The following is a 24455-nucleotide window of genomic DNA, read 5'->3' as shown; positions in this document are numbered from 1 at the left end:
TGTTCACCCACTTTGTTTGTTTATAATCTGTTTTATTTTATCAACACTCTCTGAGTCAGTGATGCTGATGCTGATGCTGTTGTTGTTATTATGCTTGCAGTGAGAGTTGTTACTGTTCACCCACTTTGCTTGCTTATTGTCTATTTTATTTTGTCAACACTCTCTGAGTCAGTGATGCTGATGCTGATGCTGTTGTTGTTATTATGCTTGCAATGAGAGTTGTTACTGTTCACCCAATTTGCTTGTTTTGTTTTTTTATTTGTTTTTTTGTTTGTTTTTGTTTTGCTTGTTTTTTTTTATCAATACCCTCTGAGTCAGTGATGCTGTTGCTGTTGTTGTTGTTGTTGTTATAGTTGCAATGAGTGTTTGTTAATGTTCCCCCACTTGGCTTGTACTTTTGTTTTCTTTTTTGTTATGTCAACACTCTCTGAGTCAGTGATGCTGATGCTGTTGTTATTATGCTTGCAATGAGAGTTGTTACTGTTGTAGTTATGTCTGTCATTTGTCCTTGTTAGCAAGTTCTATTTGCCCTCTCTTGCCTTTTTTCAACACAGTTTCTTTCTTTGAGTCATATGGTTGCGAGATCCTCTCAAACTCCATCTCTTTATTTATTTGTTTCTTTTTTTTTTTTTTTTTCTCATTCTCCTTCTCATAATAGCAATCACTGCTGCCACCATGCATGTAATGCTAGTTGCTCTCATTCTTTTTCATTTGCTAGTGGAAACTTTGTTTCTTCTTGTTGCTCTCTTTTCTTTCTTTTTTCTCTTTTGCAGAGGATTCGAAAAAACACAGCTCTTCCCTGCAGTTGTAAACATTCCAGGATTCCAGGATGCAGGCAGAAGAAAAACACTCTCACTAACTGTCTTCTTTTTTTTAGCATAAACCGTTGCAAACAAACACCTGAACATGTCTTCTTCACAAGAAAACAACACTGTTGTTGCCCCTTCTCCGAACTCTAAAGCGAAAAAAAAGAAAAGAAGGCAGTCACAAGAACAGAGAGACTTAAAGCTCAAAAACAAAGTCAGGGCCGCATTAGTTGCAGCGTGTGGCTCCGTAAACAGGGTTGTACCTTTCTATGGTACCAAGAAGAGGTACGCTGTTAGCTGTCCGATGCCTTTGTGCAAACATTCCTCCACAAGCATTAAAAGACACTTGACTAAAAAAGATCATTCTTGGACTTTGGATGAAGCTTCCATCTTTTACTCTGCAATGGTCAGGAAGTTTCAGCATGCTCGTCTCGAACGCAAGTCCGGCTGTCCAAAACCTTACCCCTGTTTGCAATGTTGGAAGTATTACGACCGACTGGACATACACTTGAAAGAGACTCATTTCTACGATTCCAAGACGATCAAACAAAAGATTGCAGAGGCAAAGCGATACGACAACGACAAGCTCTATGTCCCTCAATTTATTCGACCTGCCTTCTTTGGTATTAAGCCAGTAGCTGAACAAGCGTCTGCATCAGGCTCTGCATCCTCTGCTCCTGGGCCTTCCTCCTCTTTTTCTTCTCCGGTTCTTTCCTCTGATCCTCTTTTAAGCTTGCCCTCATCAGTTGCTGGTTCGTCCGAGGCTCCTTCTGCAAACCACTGCACCTCTGTAGAAAACAAAGAGCTGAACACCGAATCCGTCCTAGACTCTGATTTTAATTCCTTAAAGCACTTGGTTTCCAACTCCTCCGTCTTGACAGAAGATAAGAGACTCTTGTTTCAGCTGGACAAAGATGCTTTTCACTTTTATTACCAGTCAGCAGATGAGCTCTTCAGAGATTTTGAAAAGTGGCTTGTGGTAGCCAACAACAACACTTTGTCACAAGCAAAGATCTACAAAAATGCAGTTGTTGAAATATTGACATGTTGTGACAGCACGCTGACGCTGCACCCGAACGCTCTCACCAATTCCAACGTTTTGGAGGATAGATACTTTTCCATGCACTTTAAAAACATTCAGCTCAATTCCAAGCTGAGTGAACTTGACCAAACAAAAGCCATGTCTTGTCACACGTTGTACAACCGCCTTGTCTACCTTTGTCTCCTGTTTCGTTTCAGTGAAGCCAGGAATGTCTATTTCGGACTTTCTCATGAGGCCATCCGACGTTTGCGCTGCAAGGTGGAGGAGTTACAAAAAGTGCTGAGGCCCTTTCGTTCTTTGAGGAGGAGCCTTGTGAAAAGCAAAAAATGCATCAACATCATCAATGTCAGTTTGCTGAACGAATATGGCAAGTCTGCATACGTAAGACAGTTAGTGGAATCGATTAGAAAGCCGTCTCTTACACCGACTAGAGACAATGCTGTGTCTCTACGAAACCATCTTCTGCTCTCTGTCACTGTAATTAACAGTTTAAGAAAATCTAACATTGCTCTTTTAAACATTAGAGACTACATGGCTGCTGAGAAGAGTGAGTGTGGATATTGCATTGTGCAAGAGCGCTACAAAACAGCATACAAGTACGGAGCCAAAAACATTCTAGTGCCGAACGACTTGAAAGTGTTGATCGATATTTATTTGCTGAGATACAGAGACCTTCTTGTCAACGACTCTCACTACATGGCTGCAGACACCAAGACTGTTTTGGAGTTGAGCGACTGCTACAGGCCCCTTTTTCCATCGATGAGACCCAACAAAGACGAATGTGTGACACTCGGTGCAACTAGAGTGCCTGTTTACCAGATGGGTTCCTCTGCTATCTCCTCTTGCCTGACGTCCTGCTTCAGAAAAAGCCAAGTAAACATTCCCATGAAGCGTCTTACTCCCACTTGCATTCGCGGTTCGATAGCCACTTACTTTGCCAACAACAGCAAAGAAGATCGCGAGCGGTTTGCTACACTCTACATGAAGCACAGCAGGAACACAATGGATAGCTTTTATGTGTCCCAGTGGAACGCTGCAGAGGAGTTGCGCTTTGCCCTGGGCATCGGACAGTCCTTCGGAGTCATAGAGTCTTTGACTGTTGAAAAGTCTGAGAGACCACCAAAGAAGGAGAAGGATGTGATGGACTGGCTCCAAACTAATGCAGAGGAGTACGGTTTTCATGAGGTTGAGGACATCTTTGAGGAAGATTTAGACTCCGGTTCTGACTCTGAAGAATGTGCTGCTACTTTCAGCTGTACCACAGTGGTTCCGTTTTCTCCAGCTGTAGAAAACAATGTTCCTTTAGAGGATAGCAACGACCATGCCGTAGATTTCTTGTGTGAACCTACCTCAACTCCTGTTTCGTCTGTTCCATCTGAACAAACAATCGCTGGTCCAGTTCTTGAACTATCCCCTGCTCTTGCACAACTAGTTCCTAACGAACAAGCTGTTTGTATGGATGTAGATCAGACTCTAGCTGTTCCTGTTGGCACAGCTTGTTCTCCTCTTGCATTAACATTATTTCCTGATGAACCGGATTTTATTGAACACCATGCAAAACTTTCTCCAGTTTACTTTAATGAGCAAGTGGTTGCCAAACCTGTTTCTGCTTCTCCTTCTCAGCAAGTCGCTTTCTGTCCTTCAAAAGAGGTCTTTTCTGTTCCTCTGACTCCTAGCCTTGTTGCTTTTCAGCAAACATTGGCCAAACCCAGTTTGTTTCTTTCATCTGATCCAGTTTCAGCTGTTCCTGTCCAACAGGCTGGTACTGTTCTTGCAAAGCAGCTCTCACCTTATGCTGTTCAATCTGTTGGTAGCCTATTTAGCCAAAGTCTTGCCTCTACATCCAGAGGTAAATTCTTTTTGATTTTTGATTTTTGATTTTTATGCAAATCTCAACACGCTTTCAAAAAATGAAAATGCCCAAATCAACTCCTTGCCCTATTGTTATTGTTAGAGCTGTAAAAAAAACAAAACAAAACAAAAAAACAACACAGAAGTGTGTATGTATTTGTTGCAGGACTAATTCTGTGATTGCTTAAATGTTTATACAAGTGAATGATACTAAAACTGATTATGTTTTAGAAGTAAAAGATCCAAGAAGAAAAAAAATCAAGTTGGAAATGCCATCTTTCACTCAAGAACTCATCGGTAATGTAAAACCTAATTTATACAAAGATATATAAACACAAACCTCTTCTTGCACAATTTCAGATGGTTAACTGTTAACAAAAACTAGCCATCATTGCTAAGTGCACTTTTAGAAAGTTGTGTCTACCCGATTTCTAATGATGAAGTTAGAAACATCACCGTTAGAAATCATGCACAGCTTGTTATCATCTCTAACACTTAGAAACTGTTGATGGTTTTTATGAATTAGAAAAATGAACATGGTTTTATTTTATTTCAGGATCAACTCAGCCAAGAACAAAGGAAAACAAAGCAGAAGTTAGCCAATGCCATTTAGGTAATCTTTCAAAAACCAGTTATTGCTATCAGTGCAAACAATAAGGTCAACAAAAAAAAAATAAATAAAAAAACAGAATAAATCTTGTCTTACTTCAGAACCAAATGAATATTTGATTTAATCACTTTGTGTTATGACTTGAGTTTGTAAAATTTTAGATGAAATAGTTGAAGAGCTGAATGCTTGCCCTGGCCACAACGAATGGTTCAACACCAGAAGTTTTCCACGATGTGCAGCTTTGGTGTTGGCATACATCTTGCAAGACGTGTTTACAGATGTAAGCTCAAGTTGCTCGTACAAAGATTACCTTGGCATCTTGGCAAATCATAGCAGTGACAAGCTCATTCATGTCTTGCAAAAGTACTCCTACCAAAGCCATATTAAAGACAAAATTAAAAACATGAAGCTAAAAATTCAAAAAGAGGGTAGTTTAGAAAAGTTTGTTCAATATGGCAATATCGTGAAACCATTTATGTAGTTTAGATAAGTTTGTTCAGTTTGGCAATAAAGATGGGCCTTTTGTGTAGTTTGTTTTATCTATGCTTTTGCAAATATTTTTATCTGTTTCGCTAAAGACATAATAAACAAGAAGTTCTGTTAAACTGTTCTCACATTTCTTATTTAAAGATAGTTCAAACTTTTTTTTATCTTTAAAAAAAAAAAAAAGAAGTCGTTTTGTTATTCTGTGAAAACTTTTAATAGAGTTGCATTTAGAATTACTTCTGATGTTTTTAAGAGTTTGTTAAAAAGCAAAATAATATTTCCTGTGATGTTAAACTGCATAAGTGAAATTTAAAAAAGGAAAACTGCTCCAACCATTTTTCGGAAAAAGAAATCAAAAAGTTCCTTATTTTAAAAGATCTAGACATCCATTTCTTCTTCAGCAAAATAGCGAGGCTTTTTTATGAACTCTTACTCTCTATTTTTTCATATCTTTACACAAAGGATTTTGTTTAGATCAATGTAAACATACATAGAAGTATATTATGTTTTTTTTTTTTTTTTTGTTTTTATGCAGTCTAACTTTTGTTTCACTTCTATTTTATTTTACGTTTATCTTGTATTTTATCATGCCTTATTGGTTTTTGCGTTTTGTGATGTCAAGCTGCGTAAGCTAAACTTAAAAGGGGAAAACTACGCTAACTTTTCTTTGAAAAAATATTCAAGAAGTACCTTAAACGAAAGAGAAAGCACACGAATCTTGCCATCCAATTCTTCTTCTGCAAAGTAGCGAGGCTTTTTATGTACTTTTGCTCTCTAATTTATCTCTATTTACGCAAAGGGTTTTATTTCAATGTAAACACGTATAAAAGAATACTTTGTTAAAAATAATGTTAAAGGAGTTGCGTAAAAAAAAACGTCTGAATAAAGTTTCTTTACAAAAAAAACAACTAAGAAACAAGCGCGCCTAAGAAAAACCAGATCGCGATTCACTAAGTCAAAAAACGAAAGAAACAAAGTTTAAAAGGTCTTTCTAGACAACAAATTCTATTTTTGGCAATGCAGTTTTTGTATTTATGCAACCTAACTTTTGTTTGACTTCTATTTTATTTTACGTTTACCTTGTATTTTATCTTGCCTTTTTGTGTTTTGTGATGTCAAGCTACATAATCTAAACTTAAAAGAAGGAAACTAGGCTAACTTTTCTAGTAGAATATTATGTTGTTGGTTTTGTATGCAGCCTAACTTTAGTTTCATCTATATTTTATTTTGCGTTTATCTTATATTTTATCTTGTCTTTTTGAGTTTTGTATTTTGTGATGTCAAGCTACATAATTTAAACTTAAAAGAAGAAAACTAGGCTAACTTTTCTTTGAAAAATTGTTCAAAAACTACCTTACACCGATAGAGATAGCTCACGAATTTAAAAAGTTGCATCTATTCATCTTCTTCTTCAGCAAAGTAAAGCTTTTTATGCACTTTTACTCTCTAACTTACCTATATTTGCGTAAAGGATTTTATTTAATTCAATTTAAACATAACTAGTAGAATATTATGTTGTTGGTTTTGTATGCAGCCTAACTTTAGTTTCATCTATATTTTATTTTGCGTTTATCTTATATTTTATCTTGTCTTTTTGAGTTTTATATTTTGTGATGTCAAGCTACATAAGCTAAACTTTAAAGAGGAAATTTACGCTAACCTGTCTTTGAAAAACTATTCAAAAACTACCTTTAACAAAGTAGCGAGGCTTTTTATGCGCTTTTACTCTCTAACATACCTATTTTTGCGCAAAGGATTTTATTTAATTCAATTTAAACATGCCTAGTAGATTATTATGTTGTTGGTTTTTTATGCAGCCTAACTTTAGCTACATCTATTTTTCATTTTACGTTTGTCTTATATTTTATTTTATCTTTTTGTGTTCTGTGATGTCAAGCTACATAAGCTAATGTTAAAAGAGGAAAGCTGCGCTAACCTTTCTTTGAAAAACTATTCGAAATCTATTTTTGAGATAATCTAGATTTAAAAGAGGAACACTACGCTAATTTTGCTTTGAAAAAACTCTCGAAAACTAACTTATTCGATAGAGATAGCACACAAATTTAAAAAATTGTATCTACTCATCCACTTCTTCTACAGCAAAGTACTGAGGCTTTTTATGCACTTTTATTCTCTAACATACCTATATTTGCGCAAAGGATTTTATTTAACTCAATGTAAACATACATAGAAGAGTATTGTTACCCGTTTGTTTTATGCAGCCTAACTTTAGTTTCATCTATACATTATATTGCGTTTACCTTATATTTTATCTTGCCTTTGTTAGTTTTGTGTTTTGTTATGTCAAGCTTCATAATCTAATCTTAAAAGGGGAAAACTGCGCTAACTTTTCTTTGAAAAAGTACTCAAAAAGGACCTAAATCGATATAGATAGCTCACAATTTTAAAAAGTTGCATATAGTCATCTTCTTCTTCAGCAAAGTATCGAGGCTTTTTATGGATTTTTACTCTAACTTTCCTATATTTGCGCAAAGGACATTATTTAATTCAACTTAAACATGCCTAGTAGATTATTATGTTGTTGGTTTTTTATGCAGTCTAAACTTTGTTACATCTATATTTTACGATTAACTTATATTTTATCTTGCCTTTTTGAGCTTTGTGTTCTGTGATGTCAAGCTACATAGTCTAAACATAAAAGAGGAAAACTACGCTAAACTTGCTTTGAAAAACTATTCAAAAACTACCTTTAACAAAGTAGCGAGGCTTTTCATGCACTTTTACTCTCTAACATACCTACATTTGCGCAAAGGATTTTATTTAATTCAATTTAAACATGCCTAGTAGATTATTATGTTGTTGGTTTTTTATGCAGCCTAACTTTAGTTTCATCTATATTATGTTTTAGGTTTATCATATATTTTATCTTTTCTTTTTGAGTTTTGAGTTTTGTGATGCCAAGCAACTTAAGCTAAACTTAAAAGTGGAATGCTACGCTAACCTTTCTTTGAAAATCTATTCATAAACTACCCTAGACAAAAGCTAGATTTAAAAGAGGAAAACTACACTATTTTTACTTTGAAAAAACTTTCGAAAACTACCTTAATCGATAGAGATAGCACACGATTTTAAAAAATTGCATATAGTCATCCACTACTTCTGCAGCAAAGTAGCGAGGCTCTTTATGCACTTTTTCTCACTAGTTTGCTTATATTTACGCAAAGGAATTCATTTAATTCAATCCAAACATATATAGAAGATTATTATGTTACGATTTTTTTTTTCTTTTATGCAGCCTAACATTTATTTCACCTACATTTTATTTTACGATTAACTTTTATATTACCTTTCCTTTTAGTGTTTTGTGTTTTGTGATGTCAAGCTACATAAGCCAAACTTTAAAGAGGAAAACTACGCTAAGCTTTCTTTGAAAAACTATTCAAAAACTACCTTAAACAAAGTAGCGAGGCTTTTTATGCACTTTTACTCTCTAACATACCTACATTTGTGCATAGGGTTTTATTAGATTCTAGTAGGTTATTACGTTGTTGTTTTTTTATGCAGTCTAACTTTAGCTTCATCTATATTTTATTTTACGTTTATCTTATATTTTATTTTGTCTTTTTGAATTTTGTGTTTTGTGATGTCAAGCTACATAAGCTAAACTTAAAAGAGGAAAGCTACGCTAACCTTTCTTTGAAAAGCTGTTCAAAAACTACCTTAGACATAATCTAGATTTAAAAGAGAAAGACTACGCTATTTTTGCTTTGAAAAATCTTTCGAAAACTACCTTAATCGATAGAGATAGCACAGGATTTTAAAAAGTTGTATCTAGTCATCCACTTCTTTCACAGCAAAGTAGCGAGGCTTTCTATGCGCTTTTACTCTCTAACATACCTATTTTTGCGCAAAGGATTTTATTTAATTCAATTTAAACATGCCTAGTAGATTATTATGTTGTTGGTTTTTTATGCTGCCTAACTTTAGCTACATCTATTTTTCATTTTACGTTTGTCTTATATTTTATTTTATCTTTTTGTGTTCTGTGATGTCAAGCTACATAAGCTAATGTTAAAAGAGGAAAGCTGCGCTAACCTTTCTTTGAAAAACTATTCGAAATCTATTTTTGAGATAATCTAGATTTAAAAGAGGAACACTACGCTAATTTTGCTTTGAAAAAACTCTCGAAAACTACCTTATTCAATAGAGATAGCACACAAATTTAAAAAATTGTATCTACTCATCCACTTCTTCTTTTTATGGATTTTTACTCTCTTATTTACCCAAATTTGCGCAAAGGACTTTACTTAATTCAACTTAAACATGTCTAGTAGATTATTAAGTTGTTTGTTTTTTATGCAGCCTAACTTTAGTTTCATTTATATTTTATTTTACGTTTATCTGATACTTTATCTTGTCTTTTTGTGTGTTGTTTTGTCAAGCTACATAAGCTAAACTTAAAAGTGGAAAAGTACGCTAACCTTTCTTTGAAAATCTATTCAAAAACTGCCTTAGACATAAGCTAGATTTAAAAGAGGAAGACTACGCTATTTATGCTTTTAAAAAACTTTCGAAAAATACCTTAATCCATTGAGGTAGTGCACGAATTTACAAAGTTGTATCTAGTCATCCACTTCTTCTATAGCAAAGTAGCGAGGCTTTTTATGCACTTTTGCGTTCTAATTTATCTCTGTTTACGCATATGGTTTTTGTTTATTTCTATGTAATGATATACAAAAGAGTATTTTGTTAAAGATTATGCTGCAGGAGCTGCGTAAAAAAACTCTGGCGACCTTTCCTTAAGAAAAAAGCAACTGAAAGACATGTGCGCCTTAGAAAATTCAAATCGCGATTCACCAAATTAAAAGACGAAAAGAACGACCTTTAAAAGCTCTCACTAGACATTTGTGTTTATGATAGGCAATGCAGTTTTTGATTTTATGCAGCCTAACATTTGTTTCATCTATATCTTATTTTACGTTTATCTTATACTTTATCTTGCCTTTTTGAGTTTAGTATTTTGTGATGTCATGCTAAATAAACTATACTTTGCTAATTTTTATTTGAAAAAATATTCAAAAACTACCTGAATTATAAGCTAGATCTAAAGGAGGAAAACTACGCTAACTTTTCTTTAAAAAAAATATTTAAAAACTACCTTAAACATAAGCTATATCCAAAAGAGGAAAACTATGCTAACTTTTCTTTAAAAAAATATTTAAAAACTACCTTAAACATAAGCTAGATCTAAAAGAGGAAAACTACGCTAACTTTTCTTTGAAAAAATACTCAAAAACTACCTTAAACATAAGCTAGATCTAAAAGAGGAAAACTACGCTAACTTTTCTTTGAAAAAATACTCAAAAACTACCTTAAACATAAGCTAGATCTAAAAGAGGAAAACTACGCTAACAATTCTTTGAAAAAATATTCGAAAACTACCTTTAAACATGATTTAGATTTAATAGATGAAAACTACGCTAACATTTCTTTGAAAAAACATTCAAAAACTACCTTTAAACATGATTTAAATTTAATAGATGAAAACTACGCTAACATTTCTTTGAAAAAACATTCAAAAACTACCTTTAAACATGATTTAAATTTAAAAAAGGAAAACTACGCTAACATTTCTTTGAAAAAATATTCAAAAAGTACCTTAATCGAAAGAGATAGCACACGAAATTAAAAAGTTGCATTTAGTCATCCGTTTCTTCTTCATCAAAGTAGCGAGGCGTTTATGCACTTTTTATTCTCTAAGTTATCTCTACTTACGCAAATGGCTTTTGTTTATTTCAATGTAAAACTTTTCAAAAGAGTATTTTGTTAAAGATTATGCTGCAGGGGCTGTGTAAGAAAACTCTGGTGACCTTTCTTTAAGAAAAAGCAACTAAAGTAGATGTGCGCCTAAGAAAATCCAAATTGCGATTCACTAAATTAAAAGACATATACAACAAACTTTAAAAGTGAAACTATTTTTACAAGCGTATTTGGTAAAGATGAAATGTTCTTATGACATTTTAACGTTACGAAAGGGATTTTCTTCTGTTCAAATATTTATTACAATTTAAAGTGTTAAATAATGTTACAGAAACGACCTAAAACGCCTGTTGTATTAATTTAAACGAACAAAATAGATAAAAAAAAAGAAAAACTATCATTAAAAAAAAAAAAGTAAAAAAAGAAAAGAAATAGAAGTTGAGGAAAAATAAAAATAAGAACTTCTAACAAAGAGCTCTTCTTTTTATTTTTCAGATTTTAGATGCTTAATTCCTTGAATGAAAAGTTGAACTGATGACTCACTACTAAGGTTGTTCCTAGCCTTCCGTTCTCAAACTAGGCCATTCTGAGAGGCTGTTTGATTAAGTACCGTTGATAGTAGTATCGCACGTAAGAGACTTCTAAAACTCTGATTATTATTAATTCCTGGAATGAAGAGATGACTTCATACTCACTAACGAGGTTGTTCTTAGCCATCCGTTCTTAAACTAAGCAAAACAGTGAAGTTGTTTGATTAAGTATCACAGTTTGCTGATTTGCACATGCACCATTGCCGAAACTGTGATGCTTGGTTCCTTGATTGGATTGAAGAAGCTCATCACCATGCATTTTACAAGCTGTCCGTTGTTATGTTTTGCAATTCAGTGGTTCTGTTTTGCAATTCATTTTCTGTTTGTTTAAGTATCATCGATGGTGGTGTCGTGCATGCAAACTTTCCGAAACTCTGATGCTTGTTTTTCTTGAATGGAGAGATGAGCTTATACTTTAGGTGACTTTTAAAACTGCAGTAATTAGTGCCTCGAATGGAAAAACGAACTCATTCATTACAGACCAAGGTTGTTCCTGGCCATCCGTTAACATATTAGGCAACAGTACAGCGAAGCTGTTTGTTTTACAAGCTTTTGTCGTTTCGAGAAATCACTACATTAAGCATTCGATGGTGATACACGACTGATGGCCAGGTTCTGATTTTCGAATGAAAAGAAGAGTCGCATCCGACCACCGGTCGGCTTTCGACGCAAAACAGCTGTACACACTCGTCCAACGATCCAGTGACTAACTGTTGCAACGAGAAAGTTAGCTTTATTTGTCGTGCAGATTGTCCGCTTTGACGTAAAATGCTAGAAATTTGCTGAACGCTCGGTTTGCGCCGCCCAAGAGTCATTCTGTTTCTGCGTTGCCAGCGTCTGTCGGCTAAATACAACTGTAGACTCCGCGCAAGCTTTTTCACCGCAAAAGTTGTACAGAGCCACACCGAAGGCTAAAATCGACTTTAAGGTCGAAGGTTAAAATCGACCCTAGAGGTTTGAAAACGACGTCACGAAATTTTCAAGACATCATCGAAGAAAATTACGGCGGCCAGATGCAACTCTTAGTACTAACTCTACTAATCTTAGTACGTTAAGCATTCCAGTCGAGAGATCAGACGTTTTTTCGTCACCTAAGAGACCGGCCGATGCGTTTGCGACGCTGCGGAAAGAAAGAAGATGGCAAACCACAGGGTTGTTACCGTAACAAACCTCCGTGAGTACCTCCATCTCGAGTGGCTTTTGAAGAAACGTTCGTTTTAAACTCAAAGGGATGGTTGTTAAAGCTCACAAACGCCTGGTTAACGATTTTCTAACGGCAGACACCGTGTTTACAATGGATACAGACCGATTAACTGAGCCCAAAGCGCAAGATCTATCAGAAAACTCCTCTAGGTCGATGCAACGAGACGACTAGACACGTGCGTCTAAAGGCATTTTACAATTGAAGGACGCCCCTCGTGGGCCCTTTAACCTTAACACTAAACTCCTGCTTGATATCCTCGTCCCCAGGTTTCCAAACCGTAACCCCAACCCCCTCTAATCCTAACCCCCTTACCCTCTAACTCTCCCCCCTCAAAAAAACAAAAAACATAAAAAAGCAAACAAAACGAAAAAAAAACTTGCTTCCCTCCTCACTTTTAGCTCTAGGATGCAACACCTTTTTGCCGCCCTCCGCTAGAAGGGAGTAGGGAGTAACGAAAGCTTGACATCAAAGTAGCGTTTCGTATGAGATTTGTTTGCCAAAATTTGAGCGTTTTTAAAAAAGCCAAGACTTCGTCAGAGGGGTTTCTTCTTTTCTCCTAAAGCTATCGATCGATTAAAAAGCTCAAAGCAAAGAAATTCAAAACAAAATACAAAAACGGGAAGTTTTAGTTTCTGCACCACAAGCCAAGCACTAGTTCAAACTGGAGATAATAAAAGGAAATCGAATGATCTCACTTCTCAAACCACTGAGCTGCCATTGGTCGGCAGTCTCTTGTTTGGAGACCATTGAGCTGCCATTGGTTGGCTGTTTAATCGTTGCGATTGGTCGGCAGTTTTATCGTTGGAGACCATTGAGAGATATAAAAGGAATTTTTTTTTTGAGCACAACATTAAACGTTAAATCGTTAGATGTTGTTATAAAGGCACCATTAGAATGCGATGTCCTCAAATATTTTCCTCGATATTTTAATAAGTAAACAAAAACAAAACTAAGTCTTGCAACTGGCGAAAACTTTCAATAAGCAAACAAAGCAACAACTTTCCTTTCGAGTTTTTTACATTTTAAACAAAAGACAAACAAAGAAAAAAAAAAAACAAACAAAAACAAAAACAAAAACAAAAAAACAAAACAAAAACAAAACAGAAAAGGGAGAATGAGTGAGTCGACTGATTTCGCTCAACTGTCTTAAACGAGAAGTCATAAACGTTTGCTTGTGCCAGCAAGTTGCAAATTAAGTTGTAAATGAACTGCACCGCAAAAGCTTAACCACAGTTTATTAAGCATATTAAGCCTTTGCTGACATGTTAAGACATTTTAAGCCTTTGCTATTATCATGAGGCTTTTGCTCCACGAGCCAAAAAAGTACGCTAGAGTTGACAAACTGCATCGCGGTCGAAAAGTGTAATTACGCCAACACTTTTATCCGTTTTAAGCATTTCGTTTTCGCACGAACAACAATTAAAGCAGCTCGTTGAGCTTAACGACGTTCGTATTTTTTTTCGAAGCCAAAACTTCGGCTATAAGTAGAATGAAGAGGCACTTCGAAAAACAACAAAGCTGTTCGCAGTCGATAGCAACGAGCGACAACATCTCTGCGAGTCTGGCATCAAGGTAAACAGTTTTTTTTTACATTTTCATTTGTAAGTGCCACTTTTGTGTACATTATGTATTCAAAAATTTCTTGCTGACGCTAGATTTTTCGTTTTCAATGAACAACAGTTGCAACCTCTAGTCGTTTGCTAAAACAGCTTGCTAGGACAACCAAATCAATCATATGTTGTGAAAATTTCTTTTTGTTCAACTGACTAAGGAAGATCGAGCGAACGCTTTTTTTTTTATAACTTGTTTGTATCATATTGCTATTAAGAAAACAGCGTTGTGTATACTAAACGTGACATAATTGGCAATTATCCGTAACTAAAAATAAGATAGAAATTACAAACTTGATACCATATTTTAATTACTCTAACAAAACTAGACGTCATCGCGTGAGAAAATAAATGTTCATAACACATAACCTATTTTTTTGTTTTTTTTTTCTTCTCTTTTTTCCTTTTAATCTCTTTTCTTTCGTCCAAAAAGCGTTTTGATTTTTGCCTCGCCACAAGCGATGAAATCGATAAAAAAAACCTGCTCGGACATTCTCAATTCTCAACAACAAAAGCAATCAAAGTTCTAGCTCTCGAGCACGTGCGCCGACAGGTTGATGAAACCGTTCAAATATGCTCGATCGCTAGAATTTAAAGAAAGAAACAAGCCAGAAACAAACCAAAATAAAAAAAACAAAAACAAAAATGGACATCTTTAGAACGCTTAAATTTTATAAAATATTTTCCTCTGCGTTTTTAACCAGCTAAACTGTCGTAAAGTTTTTTCGGTGCAGTTCATTTAAAAAACTTAGTTTTCAACTTTTAAACGTTTTAGACTTCTCGTTTAAGGCAGTCGAAAGAAATGAGTCGACTCACTCTCTCTCTCCCTATTCGGTTTTGTTTTTGTTTATTTGTTTTTGTTTTTTCTTCGTTTGCCTTCGTTTGCCTTTGTTTGCTTTTGGAAAAGTTGTCGCCATGCGAGACTTAGTTTTTTTTTTTTTTTGCTCAAATTGAGCACAAGTGAGTTTCTAGTCTTGAAAGTGTGCAAAGTGTGGGCCAATCTGGTGGCTGGAGTGATGACACGTGAATGCTGGAAATTCCAGACTTTGAGCGGATTCAGCGTACATAGAAAGAAAATGTAGCATTCACGTGGGTCTCTCCTAAGCGTGCCATTGGTCGGTCTGCTGTCCTTAAGTACCCCCCTCCCCCCCCTCAACGTCACGTTTGCTCAACTTTCTCGGTCTTTGGCGCCCAGAGAAAGCTTGAGGAAGGATAAAAAATGGCGAGGTTTCGGTACTGCGTTTTCTGTTTTTCTTATTTGTTTTTGTTTGTTTGCTTGTTTGTTTGTTTGTTTGTTTGTTAATTTTTTTAATTTTTTTTTTTTGTTTGTTTGTTTCGTTCGTTTGTTTGTTTGTTTGTTTCGTTTGCTTCGTTTGTTTTGTGATGTTTTGTTTTCCCTTCTTGATGGCACAAAACAGAAGCAAACAAGACTTTCGGTTATATTCGGTTATATTCGGTTCAATAAAAGTTTGTTGGTTTCTGCACAACAACAACAACAACCACAACAACAAAAGTCCCTCTGTCCCTCAAAAGCAGTTTCTCCTCTGTCCTAAAGAAGAGCCTCTTTGTAATCGATCTTGTCTGAATGCAGCTCTCCTTTTGCCTACAGGTTTTTATTCCAACCCTTTTGTTGTTGTTAGTGCCATGTTGTTGTTATTGTTATACTCTGTAAAAGCAGTTGTTGCTGTTGTACTTGTTTGTTGTTTCTAAAGACACTGTTGTTGCTGCTGTTAGCGCTGTTAGTAATCACCCACTTGGCTTGTATTTTTGTTTCTTGTTTTTGTTTTTTGTTTTATTTATAAACACTCTCTGAGTAAGTGATGCTGTTGCTGTTGTTGTTGTTACAGTTGCAATGAGTGTTTGTTAATGTTCCCCCACTTGGCTTGTACTTTTGTTTTCTGTTTTGTTTTGTTTTTTTTTTGTTTTTGTTTTTTTTTTCTCAACACTCTCTGAGTAAGTGATGCTGTTGCTGTAGTCGTTGTTATAGTTGCAATGAGTGTTTGTTAATGTTCACCAACTTGGCTTGTTTATAATCTATTTTATTTTATCAACACTCTCTGAGTCAGTGATGGTGTTGCTGTTGCTGTTGTCGTTATTATGCTTGCAATGGGAGTTGTTACTGTTCACCCACTTTGCTTGTTTTGTTTTTATTTCTTTATTTTATCAACACCCTTTGAGCCAGTGATGCTGTTGCTGTTGTTGTTGTTATAGTTGCAATGAGTGTTGTTAATGTTCACCCACTTTGCTTGTGTTTTTGTTTTTGTTTATCAACACCCTTTGTGTCAGTGATGCTGTTGCTGTTGTTCTTATTACAGTTGCAATGAGTGTTTGTTAATGTTCACCAACTTGGCTTGTTTATAATCTATTTTGTTTTATCAACACTCTCTGAGTCAGTGATGCTGATGCTGTTGTTGTTATTGTGCTTGCAATAAGTGTTGCTAATGTTCACCCACTTTGCTTGTTTTGTTTGTGCTTTTGTTTTTGTTTATCAACACCCTTTGAGTCACTGATGCTGTTGCTGTTGGTGTTATTATAGTTGCAATGAGTGTTAATGTTCACCCACTTTGCTTGCTTTGTTTGTTTGTTGCTTTTTTTTTTTATCAACACCCTGCGAGTTAGTGATGCTGTTGCTGCTTTTGTCATTTTACTTGTATTTATAGTTGTTACTGTTCAGCCACTTTGCTTGTTTTTTAATCTGTTTTATTTTATCACCACTCTCTGAGTCAGTGATGATGTTGCTGATGCTGTTGTTGTTATTTTACTTGCAATGATAGCTGTTACTGTTCAGCCACTTTGCTTGTTTTGTTTGTTTGTTTGTTTGTTTTTTTTATCAATATCCTCTGAGTAAGTGATGCTGTTGCTGTTGTTGTTGTTATAGTTGCAATGAGTGTTTGTTAATGTTCCCCCCCTTGGCTTGTACTTCTGTTTTCTGTTTTGTTTTGTTTTTGTTTTTTTTGTTGTTTTTTTTCTCAACACTCTCTGAGTAAGTGATGCTGTTGCTGTAGTCGTTGTTATAGTTGCAATGAGTGTTTGTTAATGTTCACAAACTTGGCATGTTTATAATCTATTTTATTTTATCAACACTCTCTGAGTCAGTGATGCTGATGCTGTTGTTGTTATTATGCTTGCAATAAGTGTTGTTAATGTTCACCCACTCTGCTTGTTTTGTTTGTGCCTTTGTTTTTGTTTATCAACACCCTTTGAGTCACTGATGCTGTTGCTGTTGGTGTTATTATAGTTGCAATGAGTGTTAATGTTCACCCACTTTGCTTGCTTTATTTGTTTGTTGCTTTTTTTTTTATCAACACCCTGCGAGTTAGTGATGCTGTTGCTGCTTTTGTCATTTTACTTGTATTTATAGTTGTTACTGTTTAGCCACTTTGCTTGTTTTTTAATCTGTTTTATTTTATCACCACTCTCTGAGTCAGTGATGATGTTGCTGATGCTGTTGTTGTTATTTTACTTGCAATGATAGCTGTTACTGTTCAGCCACTTTGCTTGTTTTTTTTTTGTTTTTGTTTTGTTTGTTTGTTTGTTTGTTTTTTTATATATCCTCTGAGTTAGTGATGCTGTTGTTGTTATTATGCTTTCAATGAGAGCTGTTACTGTTCACCCACTTTGTTTGTTTATAATCTGTTTTATTTTATCAACACTCTCTGAGTCAGTGATGCTGATGCTGATGCTGTTGTTGTTATTATGCTTGCAGTGAGAGTTGTTACTGTTCACCCACTTTGCTTGCTTATTGTCTATTTTATTTTGTCAACACTCTCTGAGTCAGTGATGCTGATGCTGATGCTGTTGTTGTTATTATGCTTGCAATGAGAGTTGTTACTGTTCACCCAATTTGCTTGTTTTGTTTTTTTATTTGTTTTTTTGTTTGTTTTTGTTTTGCTTGTTTTTTTTTATCAATACCCTCTGAGTCAGTGATGCTGTTGCTGTTGTTGTTGTTGTTGTTATAGTTGCAATGAGTGTTTGTTAATGTTCCCCCACTTGGCTTGTACTTTTGTTTTCTTTTTTGTTATGTCAACACTCTCTGAGTCAGTGATGCTGATGCTGTTGTTATTATGCTTGCAATGAGAGTTGTTACTGTTGTAGTTATGTCTGTCATTTGTCCTTGTTAGCAAGTTCTATTTGCCCTCTCTTGCCTTTTTTCAACACAGTTTCTTTCTTTGAGTCATATGGTTGCGAGATCCTCTCAAACTCCATCTCTTTATTTATTTGTTTCTTTTTTTTTTTTTTTTTTCTCATTCTCCTTCTCATAATAGCAATCACTGCTGCCACCATGCATGTAATGCTAGTTGCTCTCATTCTTTTTCATTTGCTAGTGGAAACTTTGTTTCTTCTTGTTGCTCTCTTTTCTTTCTTTTTTCTCTTTTGCAGAGGATTCGAAAAAACACAGCTCTTCCCTGCAGTTGTAAACATTCCTGGATTCCAGGATGCAGGCAGAAGAAAAACACTCTCACTAACTGTCTTCTTTTTTTTAGCATAAACCGTTGCAAACAAACACCTGAACATGTCTTCTTCACAAGAAAACAACACTGTTGTTGCCCCTTCTCCGAACTCTAAAGCGAAAAAAAAGAAAAGAAGGCAGTCACAAGAACAGAGAGACTTAAAGCTCAAAAACAAAGTCAGGGCCGCATTAGTTGCAGCGTGTGGCTCCGTAAACAGGGTTGTACCTTTCTATGGTACCAAGAAGAGGTACGCTGTTAGCTGTCCGATGCCTTTGTGCAAACATTCCTCCACAAGCATTAAAAGACACTTGACTAAAAAAGATCATTCTTGGACTTTGGATGAAGCTTCCATCTTTTACTCTGCAATGGTCAGGAAGTTTCAGCATGCTCGTCTCGAACGCAAGTCCGGCTGTCCAAAACCTTACCCCTGTTTGCAATGTTGGAAGTATTACGACCGACTGGACATACACTTGAAAGAGACTCATTTCTACGATTCCAAGACGATCAAACAAAAGATTGCAGAGGCAAAGCGATACGACAACGACAAGCTCTATGTCCCTCAATTTATTCGACCTGCCTTCTTTGGTATTAAGCCAGTAGCTGAACAAGCGTCTGCATCAGGCTCTGCATCCTCTGCTCCTGGGCCTTCCTCCTCTTTTTCTTCTCCGGTTCTTTCCTCTGATCCTCTTTTAAGCTTGCCCTCATCAGTTGCTGGTTCGTCCGAGGCTCCTTCTGCAAACCACTGCACCTCTGTAGAAAACAAAGAGCTGAACACCGAATCCGTCCTAGACTCTGATTTTAATTCCTTAAAGCACTTGGTTTCCAACTCCTCCGTCTTGACAGAAGATAAGAGACTCTTGTTTCAGCTGGACAAAGATGCTTTTCACTTTTATTACCAGTCAGCAGATGAGCTCTTCAGAGATTTTGAAAAGTGGCTTGTGGTAGCCAACAACAACACTTTGTCACAAGCAAAGATCTACAAAAATGCAGTTGTTGAAATATTGACATGTTGTGACAGCACGCTGACGCTGCACCCGAACGCTCTCACCAATTCCAACGTTTTGGAGGATAGATACTTTTCCATGCACTTTAAAAACATTCAGCTCAATTCCAAGCTGAGTGAACTTGACCAAACAAAAGCCATGTCTTGTCACACGTTGTACAACCGCCTTGTCTACCTTTGTCTCCTGTTTCGTTTCAGTGAAGCCAGGAATGTCTATTTCGGACTTTCTCATGAGGCCATCCGACGTTTGCGCTGCAAGGTGGAGGAGTTACAAAAAGTGCTGAGGCCCTTTCGTTCTTTGAGGAGGAGCCTTGTGAAAAGCAAAAAATGCATCAACATCATCAATGTCAGTTTGCTGAACGAATATGGCAAGTCTGCATACGTAAGACAGTTAGTGGAATCGATTAGAAAGCCGTCTCTTACACCGACTAGAGACAATGCTGTGTCTCTACGAAACCATCTTCTGCTCTCTGTCACTGTAATTAACAGTTTAAGAAAATCTAACATTGCTCTTTTAAACATTAGAGACTACATGGCTGCTGAGAAGAGTGAGTGTGGATATTGCATTGTGCAAGAGCGCTACAAAACAGCATACAAGTACGGAGCCAAAAACATTCTAGTGCCGAACGACTTGAAAGTGTTGATCGATATTTATTTGCTGAGATACAGAGACCTTCTTGTCAACGACTCTCACTACATGGCTGCAGACACCAAGACTGTTTTGGAGTTGAGCGACTGCTACAGGCCCCTTTTTCCATCGATGAGACCCAACAAAGACGAATGTGTGACACTCGGTGCAACTAGAGTGCCTGTTTACCAGATGGGTTCCTCTGCTATCTCCTCTTGCCTGACGTCCTGCTTCAGAAAAAGCCAAGTAAACATTCCCATGAAGCGTCTTACTCCCACTTGCATTCGCGGTTCGATAGCCACTTACTTTGCCAACAACAGCAAAGAAGATCGCGAGCGGTTTGCTACACTCTACATGAAGCACAGCAGGAACACAATGGATAGCTTTTATGTGTCCCAGTGGAACGCTGCAGAGGAGTTGCGCTTTGCCCTGGGCATCGGACAGTCCTTCGGAGTCATAGAGTCTTTGACTGTTGAAAAGTCTGAGAGACCACCAAAGAAGGAGAAGGATGTGATGGACTGGCTCCAAACTAATGCAGAGGAGTACGGTTTTCATGAGGTTGAGGACATCTTTGAGGAAGATTTAGACTCCGGTTCTGACTCTGAAGAATGTGCTGCTACTTTCAGCTGTACCACAGTGGTTCCGTTTTCTCCAGCTGTAGAAAACAATGTTCCTTTAGAGGATAGCAACGACCATGCCGTAGATTTCTTGTGTGAACCTACCTCAACTCCTGTTTCGTCTGTTCCATCTGAACAAACAATCGCTGGTCCAGTTCTTGAACTATCCCCTGCTCTTGCACAACTAGTTCCTAACGAACAAGCTGTTTGTATGGATGTAGATCAGACTCTAGCTGTTCCTGTTGGCACAGCTTGTTCTCCTCTTGCATTAACATTATTTCCTGATGAACCGGATTTTATTGAACACCATGCAAAACTTTCTCCAGTTTACTTTAATGAGCAAGTGGTTGCCAAACCTGTTTCTGCTTCTCCTTCTCAGCAAGTCGCTTTCTGTCCTTCAAAAGAGGTCTTTTCTGTTCCTCTGACTCCTAGCCTTGTTGCTTTTCAGCAAACATTGGCCAAACCCAGTTTGTTTCTTTCATCTGATCCAGTTTCAGCTGTTCCTGTCCAACAGGCTGGTACTGTTCTTGCAAAGCAGCTCTCACCTTATGCTGTTCAATCTGTTGGTAGCCTATTTAGCCAAAGTCTTGCCTCTACATCCAGAGGTAAATTCTTTTTGATTTTTGATTTTTGATTTTTATGCAAATCTCAACACGCTTTCAAAAAATGAAAATGCCCAAATCAACTCCTTGCCCTATTGTTATTGTTAGAGCTGTAAAAAAAACAAAACAAAACAAAAAAACAACACAGAAGTGTGTATGTATTTGTTGCAGGACTAATTCTGTGATTGCTTAAATGTTTATACAAGTGAATGATACTAAAACTGATTATGTTTTAGAAGTAAAAGATCCAAGAAGAAAAAAAATCAAGTTGGAAATGCCATCTTTCACTCAAGAACTCATCGGTAATGTAAAACCTAATTTATACAAAGATATATAAACACAAACCTCTTCTTGCACAATTTCAGATGGTTAACTGTTAACAAAAACTAGCCATCATTGCTAAGTGCACTTTTAGAAAGTTGTGTCTACCCGATTTCTAATGATGAAGTTAGAAACATCACCGTTAGAAATCATGCACAGCTTGTTATCATCTCTAACACTTAGAAACTGTTGATGGTTTTTATGAATTAGAAAAATGAACATGGTTTTATTTTATTTCAGGATCAACTCAGCCAAGAACAAAGGAAAACAAAGCAGAAGTTAGCCAATGCCATTTAGGTAATCTTTCAAAAACCAGTTATTGCTATCAGTGCAAACAATAAGGTCAACAAAAAAAAAATAAATAAAAAAACAGAATAAATCTTGTCTTACTTCAGAACCAAATGAATATTTGATTTAATCACTTTGTGTTATGACTTGAGTTTGTAAAATTTTAGATGAAATAGTTGAAGAGCTGAATGCTTGCCCTGGCCACAACGAATGGTTCAACACCAGAAGTTTTCCACGATGTGCAGCTTTGGTGTTGGCATACATCTTGCAAGACGTGTTTACAGATGTAAGCTCAAGTTGCTCGTACAAAGATTACCTTGGCATCTTGGCAAATCATAGCAGTGACAAGCTCATTCATGTCTTGCAAAAGTACTCCTACCAAAGCCATATTAAAGACAAAATTAAAAACATGAAGCTAAAAATTCAAAAAGAGGGTAGTTTAGAAAAGTTTGTTCAATATGGCAATATCGTGAAACCATTTATGTAGTTTAGATAAGTTTGTTCAGTTTGGCAATAAAGATGGGCCTTTTGTGTAGTTTGTTTTATCTATGCTTTTGCAAATATTTTTATCTGTTTCGCTAAAGACATAATAAACAAGAAGTTCTGTTAAACTGTTCTCACATTTCTTATTTAAAGATAGTTCAAACTTTTTTTTATCTTTAAAAAAAAAAAAAAGAAGTCGTTTTGTTATTCTGTGAAAACTTTTAATAGAGTTGCATTTAGAATTACTTCTGATGTTTTTAAGAGTTTGTTAAAAAGCAAAATAATATTTCCTGTGATGTTAAACTGCATAAGTGAAATTTAAAAAAGGAAAACTGCTCCAACCATTTTTCGGAAAAAGAAATCAAAAAGTTCCTTATTTTAAAAGATCTAGACATCCATTTCTTCTTCAGCAAAATAGCGAGGCTTTTTTATGAACTCTTACTCTCTATTTTTTCATATCTTTACACAAAGGATTTTGTTTAGATCAATGTAAACATACATAGAAGTATATTATGTTTTTTTTTTTTTTTTTGTTTTTATGCAGTCTAACTTTTGTTTCACTTCTATTTTATTTTACGTTTATCTTGTATTTTATCATGCCTTATTGGTTTTTGCGTTTTGTGATGTCAAGCTGCGTAAGCTAAACTTAAAAGGGGAAAACTACGCTAACTTTTCTTTGAAAAAATATTCAAGAAGTACCTTAAACGAAAGAGAAAGCACACGAATCTTGCCATCCAATTCTTCTTCTGCAAAGTAGCGAGGCTTTTTATGTACTTTTGCTCTCTAATTTATCTCTATTTACGCAAAGGGTTTTATTTCAATGTAAACACGTATAAAAGAATACTTTGTTAAAAATAATGTTAAAGGAGTTGCGTAAAAAAAAACGTCTGAATAAAGTTTCTTTACAAAAAAAACAACTAAGAAACAAGCGCGCCTAAGAAAAACCAGATCGCGATTCACTAAGTCAAAAAACGAAAGAAACAAAGTTTAAAAGGTCTTTCTAGACAACAAATTCTATTTTTGGCAATGCAGTTTTTGTATTTATGCAACCTAACTTTTGTTTGACTTCTATTTTATTTTACGTTTACCTTGTATTTTATCTTGCCTTTTTGTGTTTTGTGATGTCAAGCTACATAATCTAAACTTAAAAGAAGGAAACTAGGCTAACTTTTCTAGTAGAATATTATGTTGTTGGTTTTGTATGCAGCCTAACTTTAGTTTCATCTATATTTTATTTTGCGTTTATCTTATATTTTATCTTGTCTTTTTGAGTTTTGTATTTTGTGATGTCAAGCTACATAATTTAAACTTAAAAGAAGAAAACTAGGCTAACTTTTCTTTGAAAAATTGTTCAAAAACTACCTTACACCGATAGAGATAGCTCACGAATTTAAAAAGTTGCATCTATTCATCTTCTTCTTCAGCAAAGTAAAGCTTTTTATGCACTTTTACTCTCTAACTTACCTATATTTGCGTAAAGGATTTTATTTAATTCAATTTAAACATAACTAGTAGAATATTATGTTGTTGGTTTTGTATGCAGCCTAACTTTAGTTTCATCTATATTTTATTTTGCGTTTATCTTATATTTTATCTTGTCTTTTTGAGTTTTATATTTTGTGATGTCAAGCTACATAAGCTAAACTTTAAAGAGGAAATTTACGCTAACCTGTCTTTGAAAAACTATTCAAAAACTACCTTTAACAAAGTAGCGAGGCTTTTTATGCGCTTTTACTCTCTAACATACCTATTTTTGCGCAAAGGATTTTATTTAATTCAATTTAAACATGCCTAGTAGATTATTATGTTGTTGGTTTTTTATGCAGCCTAACTTTAGCTACATCTATTTTTCATTTTACGTTTGTCTTATATTTTATTTTATCTTTTTGTGTTCTGTGATGTCAAGCTACATAAGCTAATGTTAAAAGAGGAAAGCTGCGCTAACCTTTCTTTGAAAAACTATTCGAAATCTATTTTTGAGATAATCTAGATTTAAAAGAGGAACACTACGCTAATTTTGCTTTGAAAAAACTCTCGAAAACTAACTTATTCGATAGAGATAGCACACAAATTTAAAAAATTGTATCTACTCATCCACTTCTTCTACAGCAAAGTACTGAGGCTTTTTATGCACTTTTATTC

At 35.4% G+C, this 24455-nt stretch overlaps 2 protein-coding genes across 2 annotated transcripts; both read left to right on the top strand.

The window, feature by feature from the left end:
* The first annotated feature begins 4 nt into the window (after window positions 1–4).
* Window positions 5–4838, top strand: LOC149875997 (uncharacterized). Its single transcript, XM_090075911.1, has 4 exons — window positions 5–3697; window positions 3931–3996; window positions 4256–4312; window positions 4471–4838. Exons 1-4 carry the CDS (start codon window positions 907–909, stop codon window positions 4788–4790), a joined length of 3234 nt encoding a protein of 1077 aa, XP_089932037.1. The 5' UTR covers window positions 5–906; the 3' UTR covers window positions 4791–4838.
* Window positions 4839–15080: 10242 nt separating this feature from the next.
* LOC149875996 (uncharacterized) lies at window positions 15081–22365 on the top strand. The gene is made up of 5 exons (XM_090075910.1): window positions 15081–15153; window positions 18405–21224; window positions 21458–21523; window positions 21783–21839; window positions 21998–22365. The coding sequence occupies exons 2-5, from the start codon at window positions 18434–18436 to the stop codon at window positions 22315–22317; spliced, it is 3234 nt and encodes a 1077-aa protein (XP_089932036.1). The 5' UTR covers window positions 15081–15153; window positions 18405–18433; the 3' UTR covers window positions 22318–22365.
* Window positions 22366–24455: the final 2090 nt, after the last annotated feature.

Source organism: Hydra viridissima, unplaced genomic scaffold (assembly GCF_058129835.1).
Source record: "Hydra viridissima isolate aposymbiotic clone 2 unplaced genomic scaffold, HvirCarnegie_v1 scaffold_70, whole genome shotgun sequence".
Lineage (NCBI taxonomy): Eukaryota > Metazoa > Cnidaria > Hydrozoa > Anthoathecata > Hydridae > Hydra > Hydra viridissima.
This window is presented reverse-complemented; position numbering and strand designations above follow the sequence as displayed.